This window comes from Cervus elaphus, chromosome 7, assembly GCF_910594005.1.
Source record: "Cervus elaphus chromosome 7, mCerEla1.1, whole genome shotgun sequence".
NCBI classification, from domain to species: domain Eukaryota; kingdom Metazoa; phylum Chordata; class Mammalia; order Artiodactyla; family Cervidae; genus Cervus; species Cervus elaphus.
In genome coordinates, this window is record NC_057821.1 from 49,432,170 (window position 1) to 49,444,747 (window position 12,578).

The window sequence follows — 12,578 nt, forward strand, 5'->3', positions numbered from 1 at the left end:
AAAGTTGACCGCACGCGTTGGCAGTGGTGCTGGAAGCAAGCGTACACGCAGTTCTGGTGGGAGCGCGCGCTCGTCCCCCTGCAGAGAGAGCTTGGGCGATGTTTTATTAAAGCCACATATACACATGGCTTTTGCCTTACCACTTCCATATCTGTGAGTTGACCACATATACACACGTGCATGTGATGCTACAGGAAAGAACCTTGATTGTAATAGCAAGATTGGAAACCAAGTACCCATTCGTTAGTAAGTGAAAGTCGCTCTGTCGTGTCCCGACTCGGCAACTCCATGGACTATACAGTCCATGGAATTCTCCAGGCCAAAATACTGGAATGGTTAACCTTTCCCTTCTGCAGGGCATCTTCCCAACCCGGGGAGCGAACTCGGGTCTCCCGCGTTGCAGGCGGATTCTTTACCAGCTGAGCCACCAGGGATATGAGGGGCCCACTAATGGTGGGTCTCTGTGCTGTGGGTCAGCTCGTTTGTACTGATGGGAAGTGATTGCTCAGATGTATTTTAATTCAGGAATTAAAGGTGCAGAGTGTGTTTAGAGCTCCACTGTTGTGAAGAGGAATATACACATGGAGGGTTTACTACGAACCCAGTGTCTTCAGGAGACTTCACAGGAACTGGTATCTAATGGAGCAGAGCGTTGGGGGCCGGAGGGAGACTTCTATACCTCTGGCTTTGGTACCTGTGACTTTAAGGGTTTGAAAGCGTCTCTTTTAAAAGCTGCATGGTGTCATAATTTATGTAGCCGCTTCTCTGTTGTTGAACATTTAATTAAGGTGGTTTCTATTTTTAATGTTTATAAACATTTCTGTAGTGAATATCTTTCTGTATACAACTTTGTTATTTCTACAGGCTGTTTCTACAGGATCACTAAGAGTAGAATTAGTGGATAAAGGATTATGAACATTATTATAGATTATGATGCCCTTCTCCCCACAGGAAGTATAGTTCATATCCCACCATCAAGCTGTACATGCCCTTTAAAAAAAAAAAAAATCTGCTAATTTGATGGACAGGAGATTCTGCCCTGTTTAAATGTACGCTTCTGTGATTATAGCTGAGGCTGAGGCCTCATATATTTATGTCACCCTTCTCTAAGTTTATCCACTCTAGGCTCCCTTGTGAATTATTGGTGCACACCTCTCACTCATTGACTGTGGTCCTTCTCTCCTTCTACTCGATTCACTGAGGATGTTAATCTTTTGTCTTATTTGTTCCTAACTGGGTTAGGTCTTTAAGGACATGGAAGAGTTAGCCAAGAAATCAGGCTGGAGAAGGACACTCCCCCTGTAGAGAAATAGCGGGCCAGCCACCAGGAAACTCCAGGTCTTCTCTTGAGGCTGGAGTCGATGGTTCCTCCTGGACGTGGTGCTCGACAGGGTGGGATCGAGGACCAGGGACACCCTGTTCGTGCTAATGCACTTGACCCTTGCGGTAGCAGTAAACCAGCAGGCGCGGCATTCATGGGCTTGCTTACCGCTTCCCCCCAAGTCTGAGAGCCCTTGGTCTCCAGAGTGGCTTTTTCTGATGGTAACTTTACCTCCTCACTCCCATGCTCCTCACTGGTCAGAGTCCTCCTCCTCAAAATAGTGAAGCTCGGTTGTCCCACTTACACTTACTGCTTATGTCAATAGCTCCCTCATAGTGCTCTCAGCCACTTTTCCTAAGACTTGCTTGGCACTTGAACTATTTGTAGCAATACTTGAAGTACTGTTGGGAGATGAGATGATCTTTCTACTCTTTGTGATGCCAGAGACAGTTTCTGTTTTTTTTTTTTTAATGCCTTGGCAAATGAATAGCAGGGTGGCTTATACCAGGTACAGTTGAAAATCACAGAGTCTGTTCAGCTGTTTGCAGAACCTAGTTCTGCCACTTACTGGGCCATTTTATTATTATTATTACCTCTGAGTTGTAGTGTGTGCTTGTTAAATTGGATAATGCATGTCCCATTCTGAGCAGTCTCCAGTGCCTGGTCCATGGGCCATACATCATAGACGTTATTTCCTGTCCCTTTGGACCCTCAATACAGTTTGGCAAATGACTGGAAAACAGCTGTTTTCTTTGCCAATTTCTGAAAATAGAAATCTGAGGTTGTACTTATCTATGTTGCATTCATTATTACCAGCTTAAAGTTCTTTTTTTGTCCTTTCTGGAGGTATTTTTCCTCTGACCTTGGAGTTCAGGGTTTTATAAGGAAATATCTTGACATGGTCATCTGGTTATTAAGTCTCCATGAACCCTCTCAATATATTGTTACCAGTTTTGAGACATTGTCTTCCACTATCACTTAAACTACCTACTCAGTCCAGTTTGTCCACGCTTACTGTTCATGGACTGTAAAGCATCTTGGCGTCATCTCCACTCTCAGCTGCGGTGGGATCCCAGGATGAACCACGCATGTTGCCATCCACAGGAGGAGGAAACAGAGGGTGGGGCGAGGTTGGAGAGCTGACCCCAGGGCGGCATCCGTCACTGTCTCGGCACCGGCGTGCCTACATGTACGGCACCTGGCTGCATCTCAGTCCTGGCTTGTCTCTACACGTTGAGGGTCAGTTGTCCGTGTTAATGGAGAGAAGCCAGGCGCGAACGGCTCTGAGGAGCCCGTCACCTGAGGAGCGTTGTCTGGAGCCCCATGTGACTTGTCCAGATTACTTCCCTAAGCCTGTTTGCTCAGTCCTCCCAGGAAAGGAATGGATGGGCCTGTGCCCAGAGCAGCGAGCAAAGGGGATGCTCCCAGGGGCCCAGCAGACAGCTGATTCCTAGGGAAACTCTTGTGAATTCATTTAAAAGCATTGTTTCAGACACACTGAAACCTTTTCCTCTTTTTCCCTGCATTCATTTAGAACTTATGCCATCAGGAGGATAAGAGACGCCTTCAGAGAAAACAAGAATGTGAAGGATCCTGTAGAAATTCAAGCCCTGGTGAATAAAGCCAAAAGAGACCTGGGCATAATCCGTCGGCAGGTAAGATGGCCAAGGGCGTTAAGCTTTCACACGTCCCCCGTGATTGGATGTCACAGCTTTAGTGTTTGTGAGTCACACCCAGGATCACGAGACTCTCTTCCTCTTGCTCATGTGGACAGAGATGAGCTGTCCTGTCACTCAATCAAGGGGTGCGAGAAGGAAGTGCCAGCTGTCCGAATTCCCAGGGCACAGGTCCTCTGGGGAAGCTGGGTTCCCACCCTTTACTAGAGGATGGTGCTTTAAGTATGGGAAACCTTGTTAAAATTTCGTCTCTTTGTTAGATGCATTGCACATTGATATGTGGACGTATGTCAAAGAGTGTAAATATATTCTACTTTTCCCAGTGTTTTAAGATCATAACTCCAGACCGTGCCGCCCTTTTCCTGAGGACGCCGTTGCTGGCGATGAGCCTGAGTTTTGTCGCCGCATGGCAGTGTGTCTGCAGGTGTGAAGCGTGGCTGCGTTGCCCCGACCCCACAAGGACCCGGCGAGGGTTTTGTTTGCTCTTGCGGAAGAGCCACCTGTCGCCTTGGCCTCTCGCTCTGCTCTTCTCTCGAGGTGGACGGGGCCTCTGCCGCAGCCTGGCCTCCGGGTGGGGCGACGTGTCCTTGTCTCTGGAGAGTTAATCAGGGCGCCAAAGGCGGATCGGCCTGCTGCCCGCTGGTTTTCTCACCCTCTGAAAAGTCCTCCTTTCCGCTCTTTTTCTCTAATTCAGCGCTGGTCACACCGTAAGCTCCACTTTGCCTCCCCTTGTTTATCACTCGTCCTCGCAGGGAGTTTGTTTAGCTGCGGAAGGACACCCTTACATTTTCCCAAGACCCATGAGTGTGTTAGAGGGGCTCCTTCAGCGTTGTCAGGAGATCCCAGCGTGGCTGACATGATGTCATATCGTGACTTGTGACATGTGTATCGGGATATATATTTATATCTCTGACCCTTCTTCATGCTTGACTCGAAACCATTCATAAAAGAAGCAGTATTAAAAGTTGGTTTTCATCTTATGTCAAAGTTAATAGTCTTGTTATGTTGCCTGCATCATAGAACAATCCCTTCTATAATAACTTTTCAGATTCTGACAGCTCTTCTTGAGTTCTGCAGTTATCTAGGAGTAGAATAACTCGGCCATTTCTAAGAAATGATCTTTAACTAAAGGCATGAAGAGATAATAGGATCGTCTGTAAAAGAAGCTGGTCTGCAGATTTCCAAGGATGCCAATAGTGGCAGAGAAGTGAGTTGCCCTTTTGAAAACTCTAGAAGGATGGCCTGCACCAGGCTTCAGTGGGGAGTTTTACAGGACCCGTTAATACCCGGACTTGGGAAAACAAGCAGCCTGCATGTTTATTTTGCATAAATTCAGGAAGATGCAGTTTTTGGCATTTTCCCACACAGAGGTTGGCAAGCGCCTCCAAAACAGGCTGGTTTTCTGTTTTACTGTAAAGTTGCTCAGAGTAGGAGCTGCTGAGAAAAGGGACCTGTATGTAATCTTGCCACCATTTCTTCTGTTATATAATTGTGTCACTTCTCAGTTTGAAATGTTTTATTTTTAAAAAAAAATGGATAGACTGGCTCTCACCAGACATGGCCAGTGATTCCGCACAAACCAGTTTCAAACCCTGGGCCGCGGGCCCGGCCCTCCCCAGGACAGCCTGCCAGGCGCGCCTTTCTTGATGGGGGGGCGGGGGCGTGCAGCCCACTTCCGGGCACAGGGCTTCTGTGTTACCCGCCAGAGCAGCGGGGGCCTCCCTGTTGCGTCAAGACTGTGCTGAATCCCAGCGTCACATTGACCGCAGCTACCTTATGAGATGGCCGTGACTCTCAGAGCTGCCTCACACTGAGCTGGCCAGGCTGACCTTGGCCTTGAGGCCGTCAATAAAACGGCCTCGGTCAGTCTCCACACTGCTGATGAGATCGCTGCGGCCCACCTCCCTCCCTGCCCCCTGCAGTCTGCTCCCCATGGGCTGCAGGCTGAGCTTTCTAAAAGAAAGTCAGAGCAGGTGACGTGCCTGCTCGAAACCCTCTGGGGGCTCTGTGGGCCGGCCCGTCTCCCCCGTCCGCAGCATCCCGGTGACCCCGTGCTGCCCCGGCCACCGCCCCCTGCCCCCGGCCTGACCCTCCTGGAGCCCCAGTCCGCCTCGCGTGGAACAGTCTCCCCAGACCTTCCCGGAGCTGGGCTCCCCTTGCCACGCCGGGCTTCACTCAGATGGCTTGAGTCGCAGAGTCAGTCAGCGGGTAATAACGTGCGACACCCCCCGACAGCCAGCACGTCACAGTGCTTGCACACTGGTCAGTCAGGAGGTCCAGCCCGGCTCCCTGTGGCGGCGGCTCTTCATTGTTTGGGGACTGAATGAATATACCACGTTTGTCGCCTGAGTCTGTGGCCCTCAGTCCAGGGTGTGTGCCGCCGGAAGCGTGCTGCCCTGAACCCATAGTGCGGATGGTCCGCGGGAGGAGGGAGGGAATCCGGCGACCTGAGGCGTCACCCTTAGCCGCAGTGACCCCCCGTCACGTCTGCCTCCACGGGCGCTCGCCCTCGGAGACCGTCCCCCGGGCCGCTCCTCCGTCTCAGCAGCATTGCCCTGGATGAGAGCCCGCGGCCACCTTTCCGGCCGCCAGGCACACACCTCGGTGAGGCAGCTCTCAAGAGCGTCCTCTTGACGTGGCCCCGCCTCCTGCCCCCTGTCCTCGCTGAGGGTCTCGGCTGTGACGCTGTTGACGCCCCGTCACACGGTGAGATTCTGTAGTTTTTACAGAAGTCTCCGAGGAAAGATTTCTTCTGGTTGTCTAGGCACAGAGAATCCAAGGTGCGAGAAGGCTGGTTGCCCTGTCTCAGGGGGCGCCCGGCCAGACATGCACTCAGGTCTCCATTCCTGAGGGCAAACTCCGAAGTTTCAGGACGTGAGCTCCTGCGTCCGGAGAAATGTCAGGATAAAGATACTTTCAAGTCCTCTCCCAGTTTTGTTCTCCAGGCATTTAAGGACTGCGTCGTCCTAGCCCATCCTGTCCTCAGAGACCTTGTCTGTCATGTGCCAAGACCTTTAGTCTTCACATGGCCACCCCAGGGATTCCAGCAGCATCAGCAGCTCACACCGGCCTTCACCACGGCTCGAGGGGTGACTCTCACCGCGGAAAGCACGTGCAGGGCGCATTCCCCTTGCACGAGAACATCGGGCTCCTTTCCTCACTGTCCGTAACTGTGGCCCACGGATGGGAGCTGGCCAGCCACGCCGTCTTTGTTGTGGACCACCTCCCCCGCTAACCCCAGGTATCTCTCTCCACCACCTCTCCCCCTAACCCCAGGCCCCCCTATCCACCACTTCCCCCCTTAACCCCACGGCCCCTCTCTCCCCACCACCTCCCCCGCTAACCCCAGGCCCCCCTCTCCACCACCTCTCCCCTTAACCCCACGGCCCCCCTCTCCACCACCTCCCCCCCAACCCTAGGGCCCCTCTCCACCACCTCCCCCGCTAACCCCAGACCCCCCTCTCCACCACCTCTCCCCTTAACCCCACGGCCCCCCTCTCCACCACCTCCCCCCCAACCCTAGGCCCCCCTCTCCACCACCTCCCCCCCAACCCTAGGCCCCCCTCTCCACCACCTCTCCCCTTAACCCCACGGCCCCCCTCTCCACCACCTCCCCCCCAATCCTAGGCCCCCCTCTCCACCACCTCTCCCCTTAACCCCAGGGCCCCTCTCTCCCCATCACCTCCCCTCCAACCCCAGGCCCCCCTCTCCACCACCTCTCCCCACTAACCCCAGGCCCCCCTCTCCACCACCTCTCCCCTTAACCCCAGGGCCCCTCTCTCCCCATCACCTCCCCCCCAACCCCAGGCTCCCCTCTCCACCATCTCCCCCCAAACCCCAGGCTCCCCTCTCTCCACCACCTCTCCCCCTAACACCAGGCCCCCCTCTCCACCACCTCCCCCCAACCCCAGGCTCCCCTCTCCACCATCTCCCCCCAACCCCAGGCTCCCCTCTCCACCATCTCCCCCCGAACCCCAGGCTCCCCTCTCTCCACCACCTCTCCCCCTAACACCAGGCTTCCCTCTCTCCAGCTGCCTGCATCCTCTCGTGTCCCATAACAGCAGAGACATTTGCCCACTTTTCTATAAACTCTGTTTCCAGATAGAATGGTTCCGTAAAGACAGCTTGAGCCTGGCAGCTCATGTGAGTTCTTCCTCTGCTGAAAGCAGGTTCCGGACAAGCCCCTGCCAAACCTGGCTTCCCTGTCCACTTCCCAGGTGGGGTCAGAAAAGTGGGAGAGGCCCTTCGCGTGGGTGCCAGCTGTGCTGGGAGGGTGCGCGGAAGCCAGCGGAACATGGGGCCCGGGCACGTGGCTCTCACAGTCCAGGCCGTGGAGAAGTGATGGAGGACGTTCTGCCCGAGACATAACAGATCTGGGTGGTTCACGCCAGACAGAGAAGCAAGAGCGTCAACCAGACTCTGCTTTCATCCTTGTTCTTTTCTCCATTTTGCTGTTCTGACTAAGTATTCGTTCTGACCCCTCTGTATAAGGCATTTATGAGACTGTCATCACCACTAGCTTAGAGGTCCGCATATGTCACGCCCTTAGGATTGTAAGCAGCCTTCTTTTGTAAGGCTGTTTGCTATACTCCGTAACCTGCAGGGAGGGCGGTGCCCAGCCTGGGTAGCTCACAGAGACGGTGAGAAATCACAGAGAAAGCATTTCCCCAGCATTCTGAAACGGTTACCTCCCTGACTTGATAGCCCTTGCCGGTGGGAGAAGCAGCAGCAGGAGCCCCTCCCGCCTCACGAGCTGAGCAGGCCCAGCGCCAGTGTTTCTGTACTCGGACGAGATCTCCCTGAGCGTGCGAGTCACAGTGATGGCTTCAGGGGGATCCAGCTGAATTTTAAGTGTGTGGCACCTTTTTGTTCAAACCTGAAAACTAACGTGTCTGTGCCAGGCTTGGGGGTACGTCCAGCTGTGTGCTGTTCCTCAGCGGGTCCCCTGGGAAGGCGACCCTGCAGCACTGCTGGGCTCAGGGCCGAGGGGGCTGACAGGCTCCCAGCCCCTCACGCGTGTAGGCTGGTGAATGAGCGCTGGACTTAACCTCCACAGGACGTTTGCCCACTGCGCCAGTGATGCGATATTCACCTACCCAGCTCAGCAGGGCTTGTGTAACTTAAGTATTTAGATGGGGACGTACATTGTTAGCTGTAGGCTGTAGTTACACCCTGAGAAGGTCAGCTGGATATCGTGTCTTCTAATTCTGGATAACAAGATGTTGGAGTTATACCATTGTTGTCAGCATTTTTTTCGTGATAACAAGATTCCACACCATGTCAGCTGTTCGTGTTCTTTAATGAAGCAGTTCAAATAGCGGCTGTGTGGGACCCAGAGCTGTGACCCTGCCGTCAGACGTGACTCGGGGCGGGCACCATGCACTACCGTGCAGATGCCAGGAGGGGGCTGATGTCAGGGGTGGCAGCCTGCTTGTGAACCCGGACGTCATCCTGCAGACGGCCTGAGAAGCTGGGCGTTTTACCCACAGGTCTTGTGGGAAAAGCAGTGTGCACTTTCCCTGACCTCTGGCTCACTTTCAGCTGACGCAGTGTTCTGGTAGTTTCAGGGGAACCACTAAAGTTTACTTGGCAGTCGTTTTGATGGAGGAGAGGAAAGTCATCTGTAGATTAGGGGCATTTAAACTACACGGAAGGAGTTACACATCATTCACAGTGTTCAAGGGGTAGAAGTGACCCAAATTCCCAGAAGGACCAGCACTGCCGGATTGCCCTGGTGTGAGGGTCCTCACGGGGTCAGGTGCAGAGGGAGGGGAAGGTGGTGGTGGCAGCCAGGGGTGGGGGAGCGGAAAGGGGAATTAGTGTGTAAATGGGTGTAGTCTCAGGTTTTCAGGGTAAAAAAGTTCTAGAGATGTGTTTTATAACAATGTGAATGTACTTAACACTATTGAATTGTTGATATACACTTAAAATTAGTCAAGATGGTAACTTCTTGATTTTTTTCAAAAATCAAGAGAGAATTTAAAAATTCTCTCTTCTCCTAAAGAAGAATTTTATAACCAATCATCAATTTCTCTTAATTGAGAAAAATAAAATGAAGTGTTTTAGACACTGACTGATATTTGACGGTGGGAAATGTAAGTCCTTTGGAGCTTGAACTTCAAGCCTTCAGTTTCTCGTCTATAAAATTAAAGGATCACACTGTAGCTCCAAGGCTCCTTCCAGTTCTGAAATGCCGTGGTTCAACATTTCACATCAGTATCTGTCCCCTTCTTGAGTATTTGCAGAAGCTGCTGATGTATTTCAGGGTAAATTACTGTGTGCGCAACTTTCCTTGGCCATTTCCCACCAGGACCTTAACTCTCTGGAGTCTCGGTTCCAGGCGAGCAAAGTATTTGCACCATCATAAATTCCAAAACCTTCTCCTAGCCTCAACTTTCTGCTGCAGAGAAAGTAAAAAAAAAAAAGCTGGATTGTTTTATTAGTGTTGCCTGCATCTCAGCTGCTAACCTTCCTTTCTGGTAAAGACACGTCACTGGTACCAAAGCATATTTTTGAGGAGAACGTTTTCCTTCAATGAAAATGGCAGCAGCAGGTGAAGAGCAGTAAGGCGATCACCCACAGGCTGGAGAAGGATGGGAGTGCTCCCCCAGGCTCCTCCTTAGGGTTGATGCTACTTTCTGTTTGATTGACCCCTCCCTGCTCCCTGGCTGACGTCTCAGGGACTTTGATCCCACTCTGCCAGGCAAATCACACACTGTTGCCCTCCCACGTTCGATGCGGAGGTTCAGATAGGGCGTGTTTGGATTGTTCTCCCGGGGACACAGAGTTCGGAGGAGGACAGCCCACGGCTGTTCGGGCAGTTCTCAGAAGAGGGGCCATGCGGGCTGGCCTTACCTCCCCCGAAGGTAAGCAAGACCCGAAGGTGGGAGGAGGCAGCCGGGTGCGCATTCCTCCTGTTGGTTCTCAGAACCCCCCAAGAAGGCAGCAGTCCCCCTCGTGAACAGCTTATCCCTCGGGGCTGGTCTCCTTGCTCACTGCTCAGAAAACTCTCTCAGCTGTCTGCCTTAGAAAGGAAAGAGCAGCACAGAGCCCCCGTCGGGCAGGGTGGAGGTCGCCCACCTTGTGTGAGAGCGCTCCTGCTCTCGGGTTCCCGAGCGGCAGTCCTGCCGGCCTCCCGTGGAGCCGCGTGCCGGCCTCCCGCCCGCGGTCCTTGCCGCGGTCGTCGTCCCTCCGCGCCGTGCTCGCGCCCAGGCTCCCACCAAGCCCACAGGGCACGCTGCCCCCTCGCCGAGCAAGGGACAGAGGGGGCCCGCGTGTGTCACTCTGGGTTTCTGTCCCAGGTGCTCTGGGCGCCGGCGAGCTGACGACCCAGCCCAGCGCGCGTGTGAGAGCTGGCCCTCCTCTCTCAGCGCTGGGTATCTGCCTTTCGTGGGTTTTACCTGCATGTGTGTGAAGGGCGGTTTCACCAATGATCACACACAGTCAGGTGTCTGCCGCTTCACTCAGAGACACAGCTAGGAGTCACAGGGAAGAGGAGAGGCTTCGCACAAAAGGCACCTGAATTCAGATCCTGACGCTTTTCAATGCCCCTCTGTCCTCCGTAAGGGTATTTAATCACTCTTAAGACTTGATCATCATTCACTCTGTCTTCTGAAGCCCAAGGAACACCATTCGTAAGTGAAGGCTAGTCTTGCCCCTGCTGCGTATTTGAAATACCAAAACCAAGGGATGTGTCAGAGATGCTTTCTCGTCCCCAAACCTGGTAATTAAGGCTGTCATTTCACAGATTGGTCAGTTATAAATAATTGAAAGGCTCTAAAAATTCTCTGAAGTGGGGCCCTGTAATAATCTTAGCTTTATTCAATAATGCTGGTGTGCATTTAAATCAGTCTTTTACATAGATTCTTTTTCTTCAAGCATGTCCATAGAGCCTAACAAGTGCTCCTCTTCTCACCCCCCCATCTCGCTTCCTTAATGCTGTAAAAACTACCCCCCCGAAGTTGCATAGAATCTCCTTCAGTTCAGTTCAATCGCTCAGTTGTGTCTGACTCTTTGCGACTCCATGGACTGCAGTACGCCAGGCCTTCCTGTCCATCACCAACTCCCGGAGTTTATTCAGACTCATGTCCATTGAGTCGGTGATGCCATCTAACCATCTCATCCTCTTTCGTCCCCTTCTCCTCCCACCTTCAGCCTTTCCCAGCATCAGGGTTTATTCCAATAAGTTAGTTCTTCACATCGGGTGGCCAAAGTATTGGGAGTTTCAGCTTCAGCATCAGTCCTTCCAATGAATATTCAGGACTGATTTCCTTTAGGATGGGCTGGTTGGATCTCCTTGTTGTCCAAGGGCCTCTCAAGAGTCTTCTCCAACACCACAGTTCAAAAGCATCAATTCTTTGGCACTCAGCTTTCTTTATAGTCCAACTCTCACATCCATACATGACTAATGAAAAAACCGTAGCTTTGACTAGACCTTTGCTGGCAAAGTAATGTCTCTGCTTTTTAATATGCTGTCTAGGTTGGTCATAACTTTTCTTCCAAGGAGCAAGCATCTTTTAATTTCATGGCTGCAATCACCATCTGCAGTGATTTTGGAGCCCAAGAAAATAAAGTCTGTCACTGTTTCCACTGGTTCCCCATCTATTTGCCATGAGGTGATGGGACCAGATGCCATGATCTTAGTTTTCTGAATGTTGAGCTTTAAGCCAACTTTTTCACTCTCCTCTTTCACTTTCGTCAAGAGGCTTTTCAGTTCCTCTTCACTCTCTGCCATAAGGGTGGTGTCATCTGCATATCTGAGGTTACTGATATTTCTCCCGGCAATCTTGATTCCAGCTTGTGCTTCTTCCATCCCAGCATTTCTCATGATGTACTCTGCAAGTAAGTTAAATAAGCAGGGTGACAATATACAGCCTTGACACACTCCTTTTCCTATTTGGAACCAGTCTGTTGTTCCATGTTCAGTTCTAACTGTTGCTTCCTGACCTGCACACAGGTTTCTCAAGAGGCAGGTCAGGTGGTCTGGTATTTCCCTTTTAGAATTTTCCAGTTTATTGTGATCCACACAGTCAAGGGCTTTGGCATAGTCAATAAAGCAGAAGTAGATGTTTTTCTGGAACTCTCTTGCTTTTTCAATAATCCAACGAATGTTGGCGATTTGATCACTGGTTCCTCTGCCTTTTCTAAAACCAACTCGAACATCTGGAAGTTCACGGTTCAGGTACTATTGAAGCCTGGCTTGAGAATTTTGAGCATTACTCTACTAGCGTGAGACCAGTGCAATTGTGTGTAGTTTGAGCATTCTTTGGCATTGCCTTTCTAGTCTGTCAAAACCTGAGGCAGCATCACCAGCAAGTCCACGAGCCACTGGGCTTCGTCTGGAAAAGGCGAGGAATTGGGTGCCTTGCTTTCCCAGACGCTGACAGCACAGGAGCTCCTTCTGTGACTCTGCTCTCTGTAACACGCCTCATTGGGGTTGGAGTGGAGCTTCCTTCGCGGTGTGGATCTGCACTCCCTCAGCCCAGCGTGTCCCAGGGTCTCCTGCACAGGCGGGGATGCGCACTCGGAGCTCAGTGCCCACCCGTCACTGCACACGGGCCAGCCTGCCCCGACCCTGCCCA

At 52.1% G+C, this 12,578-nt stretch overlaps 1 protein-coding gene across 3 annotated transcripts in view; it reads left to right on the forward strand.

Moving 5' to 3' along the window:
- The window catches only part of LYRM4 (LYR motif containing 4), an 83,962-nt gene that overhangs the window by 18,823 nt on the left and 52,561 nt on the right, over positions 1-12,578 (forward strand). For 2 of the 3 annotated variants that reach the window (XM_043908620.1, XM_043908621.1), the window contains exon 2: positions 2,856-2,976. In XM_043908620.1, the coding sequence (XP_043764555.1) occupies positions 2,856-2,976 (121 nt within the window). Of the gene's footprint in view, positions 1-2,855; positions 2,977-3,320; positions 6,269-12,578 lie in introns of those variants that run through there. The other variant, XM_043908619.1, reaches the window with a different exon arrangement.